Genomic DNA, 14040 nt, shown 5'->3' on the forward strand with positions numbered 1-14040 from the left:
TAGTGGCTGGGTCATGTATGTCGAACAAGCCCACTATCATCATAAAGATGTAGGGTTGCATATAATAGATAAGGGCTCCTGGGCACTCAAGACTGGTAACCAACCCGTGAGAGGACATGGAGAGCATCATGTCCATTATATGAGGATGACCGTTGGGTTAAGGAATGGGGTCCAACAGATGCCTCTCATTGAGGATTCCATTCATAAGTAGGAAAATATTGAACCAAAAGGGCACTAGGCCAAGGGGAGATATCCAAATTATATGTAGTACAAGACCGTATGACCTTGCACTGGGCTTAGGTTTATCCTTGACATGCGCCAAATCTCATACTAAATGGTGATGTGAGAGAGGGGTGACCTTTACCCTAACCATGGTTCGACAAGACTTTGCCCAACAACCGCGAATAACCCAATAGACACCTCTTGTTAAGGGAGAGTGACTGAGACCGCCCAGAGGAGATTGGTGTTTATACTTAAAGCGTGTCTACCTTAGAGATTACATGATAGAGTTAGGAATATCATCATGCATCTACTTATTTATATTATAAATTCTTGGTTATCTTTTAGATTGTGAATTGGAAATTGGATGAATGTATAAAATGGATGTTAGTTACCCTCACTAAGTTCTATGAACTCATTCCTTTATTTTGTTTGTTCTTTAGACTTCTCTATAGGTTATGAGAACCCCACTTTCATTGAGGATCATTTGTCAAGTGGTTACCAGGAAGGCGTAATCAGAGAAGAAGTGGAAACACATGAGGCTTCTTGTTCGTGTCAGGATTGCTCCTATGAAGTTACTTTCCTTAGAGTTTTCCTTATATTATTTTCTGTTGTAGACTTTAGACATTCTTTCTTTTCTTAGAACTCTGATGTTTAGTTTTTGAATGGAAGTTTTGGACGATTGTAATTCTTTCATTTCAGTTTGGATAATTAAATAACTGAACATGATTTATTTCCCGTCCATTTAATTACCCTATATCATGTTTTGTATGGAATTGTCACTGAACCTAGATTTTGCGGTGTATCACCCCACGGGTTTTTGGATATGACCGGAATCAAGTTGGGTGAGGTGTGACAGAAGGGTTTGATCATTAACCCAAAGATATATTGCATAGGTCCTTACTATATATAAACGAGAAAATCAGCTCCTTTCTACCCGATTTGGGACTAAAGTTTCCGTTATAGAATTCATAAGATAAAAGACCTGAATAAAACATATTATTTGAATAAAAAATTAAAATAATATGCCTACAGTTTTAGACATATTTTCAACCGACACTGACAATTTCTCAAAACAAAATTTTAACGACAACCAAATTAGATTCCAAAACAAGATGTATTACTAAATAGATAATGGAAAAGCAAGGGTCAAAGAAGTGAGGAAAGGAAGAGTGGATCTCAAAAATGTTAGATGTATTAAAATGAAATGATAAAGTACTAAGAAGGGTTGAGAGCTATAAAATCAAATCAATAAAAGAAAGAGTTGTAGATCTAGTCTTGTCACAATGGACAATATAAGACGAATGGATGCTATCCTCACCACAGGGGAGAATCTCTCTTTGGGTGTAGCCTTTCGCCACAAGTCGTGCCTTATATTTGTCAATTGATCCATCGGCCTTACGCTTAACCTTAAGAACCCATTTGTTCCCAATAGTTTTGCAATTAGGTGGAGGATCAGCTAACTCCCAGACCTAGTTCTTTTCCATAGAACTCAACTCATCTTCTATAGCAGCCAACCATTCGTCCTTAGCATGTGATGATAGCGCTTCCTTTAGGGATGCAGGCTCCTCCTCATCAACTAAGGCACACAAAAGGGCGTCCCCTTCAATCTCGAATCGACGAGGGGCAATATGTCCTCTTGTGCTTCTTTGTGCATTGAGATCGCAATCGTTTATGGGTGTGTCCCCACTAGGTACACTCGCACTAGGTTCACAGTCTACATTCGTGCTCCCACTTGGTGCACTATGACCAATATCTTCTCTGGCGACTAAAGGATGAGTACTTTCCCCCACCATCGCCAAGAGGATTTGGTATGCTGTGATCCTCCTCTATCTCATAGAGGTCAAGATCTCTATGCCCATCTGATAAACTAGAGTAATCTGCTTCTAGAAATTCGACATCTCATGACTCAATCTCAGTCATACCTCCATTAGGGTGTTCACCGTACATAACGTATCCCTAAGAGCTATTAGGATACCTCACAAAGATGCATTTCTTAGCTCTAGGTCATAACTTCCCGTACTTATGGGAAGAGGTGTGAACATACCCAGCACAACCCCATGGTCGTAAATGTCCTAGAGCAAGCTTTATACATTTCCATAGCTCATAGGATGTAAATGGTATTAACTGAAATGGTACTATATTCAGAATATAGGTTGCAGTCTGAAGTGCATCTCCCCAAAAACTAATTGGGAGGTTTGCTTGTGCCATCATGGACCTAACCATGTCCAATAGAGTTCTATTCCTTCTTCCTACTACATCATTTGTTGTGGAGTGTTAGGAATAGTTAATTGTCTCATAAATCCTTTTTCTTCACACAATTCTTTAAATTGTTCAGATAAATATTCGCATCCACGGTCAATTCGCAGAATTTTTAAATTCCTGCCTAATTGATTCTCAACCTCTGGCACAAAGCGTTTGAAGCAATCTAATGCTTCATGACGGTGAGCGATCAAATAAATGTAACAATATCGCAAATGATCATCTATAAAAGTGAGAAAATAGGAGGCTCCATGTCTTGCCTTAACATTCATGGGTCCACAGATGTCAAAGTGTACTAACGCTAATGGTTGAGTTGATATGGGCGCCTATCCAAAAGGCTTCTAATGAGCCTTTCTATCCAGACAAGATTCACATATGAGCAGGTCTACCTTAGCGAGTGAGCCTAAAAGGCAGACTCTAGCTAACCGTGACATCCTGTCCTTCCCAATGTGACCTATGCTAGAATGCCATTTTACAGATTCTATATTACTGTCAACAATTAAAGAAGAAGAATTAGAGATAACCGGAATCAAATCTAATTTAAAAAATCCATTGTCAAGAATGCAGTGGCCCCTTCAAATAACAAATCCAAGGCACTGTTGGAAAACTTGAAAGAATATCCAAAACTTAAAAGTGTTGAAACCGAAACTAAATTATGCATTATATCTGGTGCATAGAGTACATCATGGAGGATCAACGTGCGGCCCATTTGTAAGCTAAGTTGAATTGATCCAATGCCTTGAACATCAATGTTGGCACCGTTTCTCATGTAAATTCTTTGCACTCCCAATGACACTTTGCGATTTATGAAACTGCCTCTTTCCTGTAAGACGTTCCTAGTTGCTCGATGGTACCTTCTTTGACTCAGTGCAATCACGAGCAAAGTGTCCCTTCTTTTGGCAGTTGTAGCACGTTATTTTGAACATGTCTTTCTCACCCCCACGCTTTCCATGCTTCTGTTTGACCATTCCCTCCCTAGGTGCCAAGTTCCTGGTACCCTCCCGATTCCCTTTTTTAAGTCCTTTACGTTTGGGCCATTTGCCCTTATGTGTACTTGCCTGAGCAACAAGAGCAGTTGTGCAGGTTGCCTCTAAGCGCTCCGCTTCCATCTCAAGGTGTTGAACTAGATCAACATACGACTTGATGCTCTCAAGATGAGCAAGTACTTGTTTCATTGGTGCCCAGGAATCAGGTAAGGTCCTAATCAAGGCCTGGATCTGTTGCTCGTTAGAAAGGTCATGTCCAACATCTTTTAATTTGCGAACCATTTCCTTGATAGTTCTGATGTACTTAGTCATTTTATGCTTGGGGTCCATTCGGTACATCTCAAACTTGAGGATTATACCTCGCAGTCTAGTTGTGGATGTACCACCAAAAGCATGCTTCAGCTTGTCCCATATAGACTTAGCTATAGGGAAAACCTCATATTCCCCTTGTAGGTCATCTTGCATGGCACTTAGCATGAAAAATCACACACTTCAGTCTTTCTTAACCCAAGCATCATACAGATCCTTATCTCTACGAGACTGAGTAGTTTCTCTTCCCAAAGGAGGATTGGTCAGTTCAGTCATTTATGGGGTAAGATGCTCTAGGCTATCTTGGTCATTAAGATAGTACTGGACTTTCCATTGCCACTTCTCAAAGTTCTCATGACCGAGAAGTTTCTCACCCATGAGAAGGTCAGCGATCACGTTTTTAGAGGCCATCTAGACTACATCCAGAATGCGAAGACATAGTTAGTATAATGCGATATTGGGTATTTAATGGTTATCAGTGCATGTAATGCTGAAATTAATGTGAGGATTGACGTCAAAACGCAGATACGTTGGATCCTCTCTCAACGTTACTTTTGCTGAGAAGTCCCAACACGACAGCTGGGTGTGACCACAAAATCCACTTCTCAGCAAGCATCCCCTCTAGAAGTGCCTAGCCGAGAAGCACCACATGAACCATACCAGACCAGGCTTGAACCCTTAGACTGATTTGAATGGTCTATCCCGGTTTAGCGGTCTGAGCCATAATGGATATAACAATCCCTAATCTCATAATAACTTAACAAGAAAATGCAAGGAAAAGAAATAATGGTGCACCAAATTAGGAAATAAATCAATCTAGAGGTGAAGAGGCTAGCTTAAGCCCGCTATCTCCATGACAGAGATTAGAAAATGGGTCATTCGCCACCTAAGTGCGTAAGAGCAAGTCAATATTTGAACTAGGTAAAAAGATTTCAATGCATACATAACAACCACTATACTTATTGAATGAAGATGATCCATATACATCTCTAGTTTGAACTTTCGTTAAAGAAATTCAAATTTTCCTTCACTCGTTTTTAAGGGAAAATATAATGAACCCACCTAAATAGATTAGGGCTAAAAGGGTTTGGTTTTTTTTTTTTCCACTCGTCATGAGTGAAATTATTAATAGTTTTCATTAGGATTCAATCTGAGGCTGGTCACCTCCATAACAACACAGACAAATCCTCAAGGCAGTTTGTAAGAACAACCAGATTGGATTCCAAAACAGGGTGTGTCACTATAGTGGTTGCGCTGGACTCAACAAATGAATACGTGTTGAATTACATACAAAGAATCCTGTGACATGATGCCTTCAACCTGCACGGCTCAAAGAGTGGTCAAACATGTGGTACATTTTTTGAGATATAGCTTGTAAAAGAATGACTTTGATATGGAGAAGGAAAAAAAAATGAACGATTGAAGGTCTTTGTAATATTAGACAACTAAGCATGAGCACATTCCAGTCCCTGTACCAAACAAAAAAGAAGAATGTCATTACAATGGTTTAGGCAACAAAAATCTTCTAAAACCATATATTAGGAGAAAACATCAGCTTTAGGTTCACAAGCTTAGAAACTGCAGACGCTGTTATTTTAGGCTGCAAACCAACCATCACTTACTACAGAAAGAACCACACCACACTGCACCTCTGTTTTAAGGAACCCATGAAGGATGAGTTGTTTGACACCCATTCAAGTGCCCAGCAGCACAGCAGGTGTATTTTGCAACTCCAATCCATGAGAGAAGTTGGGAGATGTTTAGTGATAATTCCTCCAGTGAACAGAGTATTAAACTAATTGAATTGCTCCATCCAATTTGTACAAGGCAAATTGAACCCTAAAGACTGAACCATTAACATGCAGGGGACACATATACCTGTCTTCTTGGAAGGCTTCACTGTTACTTGTACTGTAAGAGCTTCATGAGGACTATCACCAGAGATTAATCCGGACTGGGCCAGTGACTTTCTATTCTTCAAGGTTTTCCCTTGAAATATGAGTGTCAGTTCATTTACTGATCCAGGTCGGATTGTTCTGTCTGGAAAAGGAAAGGCTTCATTAGAAAATCAGCAGCCAAAATAGCCATAAATTAATTGAAAACATAACAGAAACCAATTCAGAGGCAACGTGGGAAAATAATCCCTGAACTACCATGGACAATTTGAAAGGGATGATGCATCATAATGCTTAGTCAGAACAACCAGGAAGATGATTTAATTAGTAATTTTTGGTCATGGTGGATTGCGTAGTCTGTGAAAGATAAGCTAAAACTATAACTGTGTTCAGGTCAAGTGATTGCATCTTTTGTTAGTAAACAATTACAAGTATCTGTAGCTTTAGAGATTATACACAAGTAATGCAAATAACGAAAACTAGCTAATAATTTTAAGTGAAGTGCCAAAAAGTGTGCTGATTCTCAAACACATGGAATTTCATTAAAACTCAATAAGTATATCGTGGGACAGGCAAAAGTGGAAAATTGGCCAGCATTTCTGTCAATTGTAACAGCTTTTTTGTCCCAAATTTTGATGAATATTGTCAATTTGTTTCCCTGTTTCCTTCCTAGATAACTGCACATTTAAGGATTCATTGTTTTCCTAACTAAGTCTTCTCCATTGAAATGTCAGCATCTTCAGTTTCAGTCTCTCACCCCTTCAGAGGGAGCAAGACACAGTAAAGGCACAGCATATGACTCCCCCTATCTATGAGATACTGAGTTCTTATTCTTAAGAAAACAAACCCTAACGCAAAACCAATTTGGTCCAGTAAAGGCAAATGGGAATGAATAAATTGTAAACCCAACAGTCAACATGACATAATTAAATCTCAAAGTACCAAATTACAAGATGAGAGATCGAGCACCTTCAGGCCACTGCTCCACCAGAATTCGCTTGACTGCTCGAATAGTAAGAGTTGGAGAAAAGTAGTTACGGCAAATATTCGTGCCGTCATATATGTGGAATTGAAGTTCTACACGTGGTAGTTGCATTATCGTTGGTTGTTTTCTCCACCACAATCAAGAAACTTGCAGATTCAATTTGACAACAAAGAACCTCTTTGAACGAGAAAGAATCCTAGTATAATCAAGTTCTCTTCTCTACTGGCCTACAGAAATATCCACAGTAATTCGTATTAATAGCAGAATAGAACAAAGATTCACCAAGAAAAGAATTGCAGATCAAAGAACACCGAAAGAAGGGAAGGGAGAAGTAAATCGACATTTGGGTATCTAAATCGACAAGTAACTACTAGAGAAGTCAAACAAGCTTTGTGGTTACAGCTTCAATTCAAAAAAATAAAACACCTAAAAATCAACCATAGACATGAATCAAGAAGTAGGAAACCAGCCCTCTTTTTAGCGTACAATCATTGAATTCGCAAAAAAGAAAATAAAGAAACCGAGAGAGAAGGAAGGAACAAATAAGGAAAACACTAATGAAAGAGCAGAGCAAAAAATAATCTGAGAAATCTGAAAGCAATGCAGAAAGCACCTGATCAGTTAGCCATTAATGCTTGAATCGATTTGAATTCGGTAGTCTCAGGTAAGAAGAGACAGAGGGAGACAGAATCGATTCAATTCTTTGGCGTTCAAGACGAACGAACTCGAGCATTTTTTGCGAAGATTTGAAACTCGAACTTTTATATATATATATATATATGACGGCAGGCCGGGTTTGGCTTCGGTTTACCGGTTCATAATAGAATCAAAGTAAATTATTTAAATGAACAAGTCAACGGATGTAGGGTCCACACACAAGAAGTGAGCTGCCCTTTTTTTAAAAAGTTGTAAGTCGTTGGAGGTTAGTACTTAATACTTCACAGTGACTCCCGGCAAAACGGTGTTTTGGAGGGGATCTTTGGCCACGTGGCAGTGAAATTCACATCTAAGCGAATTAGGGGTGAGGAATGAATATAATTTCCACGAGAAAGATCGCGCCAGTCAACAGAGAGAAATTCAACGGCCCGATTCAGTCAAAGATATGACTGGCTGATTCACGCGTGCTGCAACCGGTGAGTCCAAGGAGGCCGCCAGCTAATTTGGCAACCGCCAAACGGAAACGGTATGATGACCTGTAATTACTCTTTTCTCCCAATAGAAAAGCCAATTGATGTGACCGATATCCCAGTTAGTCCCGAAGGCCGTGTCGGTTTCAGCCTGCCGGCTTCGCCCCTTAATTTCCACTGCCTGACTCTCTCAGTTGTGTAATGAGGACACCATGACTTTGCTTTTGAATAAATTTGTGCATTCAACCACCGGGGGTTGGTCCAAAGGATTTTTATCCCCTCCTTCTCTGATATGGTCCAGTTTCCTGCTGTTAGCCGTTAGATTGTGCACACATGTTTTATTCTAATCTTATGGTCACGATTATTCCAACTCTTAACCACCTCATCCCTTATTACTTTTCTATCTCCTTATTCGGGGATCTTCGGTCTCCCTCTTCACCTCCAGCAACACCGACTCACCACTGGTGAACAGTTAGATTGTGCACACATGTTTTATTCTAATCTTATGGTCACGATTATTCCAACTCTTAACCACCTCATCCCTTATTACTTTTCTATCTCCTTATTCGGGGATCTTCGGTCTCCCTCTTCACCTCCAGCAACACCGACTCACCACTGGTGAACAGATATAGAACAGTGGACCCGTTTCCACCTCTGCCATGCTGCTATAAACGTGTGTTCCATCTTCACACATCTCTCTCACTCTCAATTCTCGTCTCTCACTCTCTGTGGTTCTGCGGCCGGTTTTGTTATAGGTTCTTCTTTCTCAGTTTTAAGGTTGTTACAAGTTTGCCTGCAAGAGTTTATTTGACATAGATGGAATGATGAGCCCAACTTCAAATCTTAGGTCTTAGAAGACACCCCTTTGGTCCTCACTCACAGATCCCCATAACCTAATCTAGAGAACCAAGTATCCATAGGAGAAACTTGAATCAGGAGTTGGGCTTGGTCTAGTTGATGTTCTAAATGATGAAAAACTCAGCAATTTCTCTGAGCCTGAAAGCGGAACGGTTCTGTTCTTCTTTCCTTGCATGTAATTTCTAATAAATCCTAATCAAAGAAAACTCCTAATTTCAGGAGATGGAACGCCAACTGCAGAAAAAACCTAATTAAGGTTGAATCCGAATGCCAACGGCAGAAAAATCCTAATTTCTAATAAAACATGGATATGTGGAGAACCAGAAGATGGAATGCCTTCAAAGATTGCCCCGATTGTGGTGGTGAATCAACGTTGCCGGAGGTAAGGAGGGAGAAGGCGGAGAAGAGGAGAGGATACACAGAATAAGTTAGTGGGATGGTGGTTTAGAGTTGAAAAAACTTTGACGGTATGATTAAAATATAATACGTGTCCATCATCTGATGGCCAACTGGATGAAACTGGAGGATTGTGAACAGGAGCGGATAAAAATCCTGGTCCAAGTGGTAAGCAGCTTGGTCCACTTAAACAAGGTTCCGGTATCGAAACTTTACCGGAACCTTATGGATGTAAAAAATTCCCGTTGGGAGACTCACCCACCACAGCCAAGTGTGCGATCCGGGTCGAATACCTGATTAGTCAGGGCAAAGCCTTGGAAACCGGGGTTGGCAAACCAAAAATAAAAAATAAAAATAAAAAAATTTGCTCATTCTCAAAAATATAGTTCTCAAACAAAAAATAAATGAAATTTTTTCACGACAATATTTTCTCCTAAGTTATATCAAAAAAGAATTACGATATTATTCTTTTCCACTGGGATTTCTTCTCTTCTCATTTATGGGTTCTTTTTTTCTTTTTCCACGGTCCTTTCTTTTCCTTTCTATACAACCTCCTAAGCTAATCATCTCCCCACACCCATCATACAATTAAAAGGTAGACCCACCTCTAAAATTAATAAGGCAGACTCTCCTATATATGGTGACAAGAAAGGATAATATATATATATATATATATATATATATATATATATATATAGGGATAGGGATATTACATATGTCGCCGATAAGGGTTGAACCCATGACCTCTCCACTGAGAAGTCAGGTTCCTAACCATCATATTACCCTTCTATTGGCATTAAGATAATGTTATTCTCTAGCATTGAGAGGACAGGACCAGACTCCACTCCATTGCTCTACACCACATGTTCCTACCATTTGTGCAAAATGCATGGGTTCAATGGGTGAGTAGGTAAAGATTTTCACAGCTTAAGTCTATAGAGATATTAGTTCTAGTGACAACAAGACCTTTTGTTCTTAATGGAGATCCTCACCACTCAGCCTGTCTCTCCACCCATCCACTCATTCTACCATGTCTGACTGACAAGGATAGACACTATGCATTGTGGGTTCCACATTCATATGAGTTTGGATCAATGGGTGGAGGGGCAAGTTAAGTGAAGAGGATCTGGACTCCTTTTATCCTTTTAAACAATATCACATATTTGTATTTACTTATTTTGAAATAGCATTAGTATTAGGGGTGGGCAAAGTGGTATTGATTATAGTATTGTTTCAATAAACTCTATAATTTGTGGTAGGTGAATTGGAAACTAAATAATTGTAACCCTTGATAAATGAGTTGTCCGTCCTTATATGAATGAAATAGAAAATGTACGTACCAAAACATGGATCTTGCTTGGGAGCAACGTTGCTCCACATCTAGGCAGGCCATTTAACATTCATTCACTTAATCTAGATTGTTCACATTAACTGTTCAGATTTAATGTAAACCCAACTTTGAATCCGTCATTAACATTCATTCACTTAATCTGGATTATTCACATTAACAGTCCAGATTTAATGTGGACCTAACTTTGAATTCGTATTGTGGACTGCTTGAAGTAGCGCTTGTTCCCAAGCATTTTTCCAATAAAAAGTGTGGGTTTCGTGAGAATAGAGAGCTTATATATTAAAAGGGAAAGGTGCAACTTAATTACGTTTGAAAATGAGACTAGTTTAAATTTAAAATAAAGAAACAGAAAATAAATCAACGACATAATCTTGACTCACCAATGAAGGACCTTCAAATCTTCAATGTAACCAATCTTTAATTTTAAGTCGGATGGTTCTTGGTCTCGTCGTTCCCCATTAGAAAATTCATCAATCTGTGGTAAGTAGAACCGCCTGGGAAGTGCAACTACCGGTCCGGTCTTATGCTTCAATTTAAATAGGGAAAGTGTTGGGGAGTAGCATAAATATATATGTATATATAGAAGTGCTTCATAATCATGTTCAAGTAGAAGAAAGAAAAGCAAAGTTTGAGATTTGAGAAGCTAGCTAACCATGGAAGTGCAAAGAGTGCAAGCTTTGTCATTTGAAGATATGAAAGAACTGCCTGCGCAGTTTATTCGTCCGACGAGCGAGAGGCCGGAGAACACCAAAGCACTTGAAGGAGTTAAAGTGCCAGTCATATCTATGTCACAACCGGAAGATGTTCTTATGAAGGAGATGTCAGAGGCTTGTAGAGAGTGGGGTTTCTTTCTTCTAATCGATCATCGATTTCCATCATCACTCATTGCTCAGTTACAGGAGGTTGGGGAGGAGTTCTTCAAGCAGCCACAGGAAGAGAAAGAGAAATATGCCAATGATCCTGCTTCTGGTAAGTTTGATGGCTATGGAACAAAGATGACAAAGAACCTTGAGGAGAAAGTGGAGTGGCTTGATTATTTCTTCCATCATATTTGGCCTGCTGAGAAGGTCAACAATGAAATTTGGCCCAAAAACCCTCCTGCTTACAGGTATGGACTCTCTCTCTCTGTCTCTCTAAACCCTCCTGCTTACAGGTATGGACTCTCTCTCTCTCTCTCTCTCTCTCTCTCTCTCATAAACACTATCAGTTCAGAGGTAGGACCTCCCAGGATCTGTCCCCTGCACAGAGAATAACTAACAATCAAACAAGAAGTCAATCTCATGATCCTCAGAAGGGTTTTTTTTTTTTTTTTTTTTGGCCAACAAGAGAAAAAAATGGTATGTACCAAGCACTGCATACGTAGCTCAATCCAGCCTGGCCTTCCAACTCCAGCTGCTCCTCTTCCCTTCCTACTCCGCCAAGCAACTCTCTCTCATGGTGAACCTTTCCTCTGCTACCACTTTTACAATGACTTCTGCTTCCCCTCTACCAGCTCTAGAAGGCCTTTCCGAAATAGATAAATGAAATTGGGGTATATCTCCCTTTCTGTTGAGAATTTTCATGAACAATGTTCGCTAGCTGTTGAGTTCTTGGCACTCATTTTTTTTCTTTTTTCTGTGGGATTTGGTGCAGGGAAGTGAATGAGGAATACACAAAGGAAGTGCTGAAAGTAACTCATAAAGTTCTGGAAATGCTATCCAAGGGTCTTGGTTTGGAAGGGAAGACATTGAAATCTATCTTGGGTGATGACAAGATTGAGCTGGAGATGAAGATAAACATGTATCCACCATGCCCACAACCTGAACTGGCCTTGGGAGTTGAACCACACACAGACATGTCTGCACTCACCATTCTTGTTCCCAATGATGTTCCTGGACTTCACGTCTGGAAAGATGACAACTGGGTTGCTGTTGATTATGTTCCAAACTCTCTCCTTTTTCACATTGGAGATCAGCTTGAGGTGATAAGCAATGGGAAATACAAGAGTGTTCTTCACAGGAGTGTGGTGAACAAGGAACGAAAGCGTATGTCTTGGGCTGTATTTTGCTGTCCTCCTACAGAAGCTGTAATTGGACCTCACTCATCACTTGTGAATGAACAAAACCCAGCTAGGTTTTCATCAAAGACATATGGGGAGTACCGATACCGCAAATTTAATAAGCTTCCACAGTGAACCAGATGAGCGTGGAGCACGTTTGGCTTTAATTAATATTGACCTCTTGTTTTGTGATCGAATCCCTCTTATGTTTGTGATTCTTCTATTTGGAATAAAGTTTTGAACTCTTTGTCTCTGTCTCTTTTTTGTTGGGTATAGAGCACTAGATAAGGGTTAATTTGGACCCATATGTACTTTGCAACTTAATTGTCAATACTGTAGTATTTTTATGGTATAACAGACAAAAGGAAAAAGGCTAGAAGGAAATAAGGAAAGGCCAAACAAGGGCCTACACAACAAACGTTCTTGGGGAGCTACTAAAAAAATTGACTGTTTGTTGCTTGTGAAGCTTGAACAACTGATGGAGACCGGACAGCATATTCACCCAGCCTCTCCTTTTATCTATGTTCCCACACATTGATATATTCGTATTAGATAGAGTATTGTAGATCTAATATTCATGTAAGTGTGGAAGAATAGGTGGAATGACAGACTGGATGGAGAGAATCTCCACTGTATTACCAACAAAATAAGGTATAAAAGGAACTGGACCTCCCCGTCAATGGAGAACAATGTACTCCCCTGATGCTTGTCCACCATACAATAGTAGTAAAATCCACCATTAAATATTAAAAAAATAATAAGAAGAAGAAGCAGAAGTTTAGTGAGACGCACCCCTGGTCCCACTCCTATTGGATGGCTCAAAAGCATTAGGAGAGAACAATCGAGAAGCTATCCGGACTCTGACCCAAACTATTTTTAGTTAAACAAGAGGGGCAAAATTCCTAAAGTTGTATGGTTAATTACCCTGATTTTGAACTTTCTTGCATTCTTTTGTATTTTTGGAATAGAAACCACTCAAATTATATATGGGTGTTTGATCATTTTGCATTCATTTGAAACAAATCAGGTGGTTGGAACACTGATGAACCCACGTTTGGTGTTTTTAAAAGAAAACAGAACATATCCCTTAAAATGAAAGGCACAAGACACCATTGATAACTAGGATTTAGATAGGGATGTTTTAACTAAGTAGGGTTTAGATAGGGATGTTTGCTTTTTCATAAATAATATGGTGAAGCGATCCTTTTCAAATATTTTTTCGGGCTTAGGAGACATTTTCATGGTGAATCAAAATTCCTGCACAAGCTAAGTTTTCTTACACTGGAGGAGAAGATGGTTGAACAGTTAATTTCTTCACCCACCTCTATGACTCTGGTTAATTTTTTTTTATTAATTTTTTGGATAAAAGCCATATTTATATTATATTCTCTAAAGAAACTCTGGAGGAGTTAAAAGTCTGATTTAGAATAAAAGGGAGTGAGAATTACCACTAAACTCAAGACAAATGAAATAACTTGATAATTTAGCTAAGTAGTCTACTTGAAAATTATGAGATGTATTAACATAAACAAACTGGATAAAATTAATAAAGTGATGAACTAGCTATAAAATGCGCTCTCCACAATGCTGCAATTTGACTAATCAATGGTTTGG

General features: G+C 39.3%; 2 protein-coding genes across 2 annotated transcripts; one reads left to right on the top strand and one right to left on the bottom strand.

The window, feature by feature from the left end:
• Positions 1-4495: 4495 nt before the first annotated feature.
• LOC149016000 (membrane-anchored ubiquitin-fold protein 3-like) lies at positions 4496-7396 on the bottom strand. Its single transcript, XM_089156127.1, has 4 exons — positions 7270-7396; positions 6641-6883; positions 5655-5816; positions 4496-5245 (listed from the first exon to the last, which is right to left on the bottom strand). Exons 2-4 carry the CDS (start codon positions 6765-6767, stop codon positions 5214-5216), a joined length of 321 nt encoding a protein of 106 aa, XP_089012253.1. The 5' UTR covers positions 6768-6883; positions 7270-7396; the 3' UTR covers positions 4496-5213.
• Positions 7397-10973: 3577 nt separating this feature from the next.
• LOC149016001 (flavonol synthase/flavanone 3-hydroxylase-like) lies at positions 10974-12699 on the top strand. The gene is made up of 2 exons (XM_089155593.1): positions 10974-11496; positions 12021-12699. Exons 1-2 carry the CDS (start codon positions 11042-11044, stop codon positions 12559-12561), a joined length of 996 nt encoding a protein of 331 aa, XP_089011719.1. The 5' UTR covers positions 10974-11041; the 3' UTR covers positions 12562-12699.
• Positions 12700-14040: the final 1341 nt, after the last annotated feature.

This window comes from Hakea prostrata, chromosome 5, assembly GCF_041222555.1.
Source record: "Hakea prostrata isolate BN-2017 chromosome 5, UWA_Hpros_2, whole genome shotgun sequence".
In the NCBI taxonomy this organism is placed as follows: domain Eukaryota; kingdom Viridiplantae; phylum Streptophyta; class Magnoliopsida; order Proteales; family Proteaceae; genus Hakea; species Hakea prostrata.

Bases quoted from the DNA above. Each gene is read 5' to 3' on its own strand.
- LOC149016000 (XM_089156127.1), bottom strand. From the start codon at position 6,767: ATGCAACTACCACGTGTAGAACTTCAATTCCACATATATGACGGCACG. The intron at 5,817-6,640 runs GTGCTCGATCTC...TTCCTTTTCCAG, and splicing joins GGTGGAGCAGTGGCCTGAAG to ACAGAACAATCCGACCTGGA. The intron at 5,246-5,654 runs GTATATGTGTCC...TGTTTGGTACAG, and splicing joins GAAGCCTTCCAAGAAGACAG to GGACTGGAATGTGCTCATGC.
- LOC149016001 (XM_089155593.1), top strand. From the start codon at position 11,042: ATGGAAGTGCAAAGAGTGCAAGCTTTGTCATTTGAAGATATGAAAGAA. The intron at 11,497-12,020 runs GTATGGACTCTC...GATTTGGTGCAG, and splicing joins AAAAACCCTCCTGCTTACAG to GGAAGTGAATGAGGAATACA.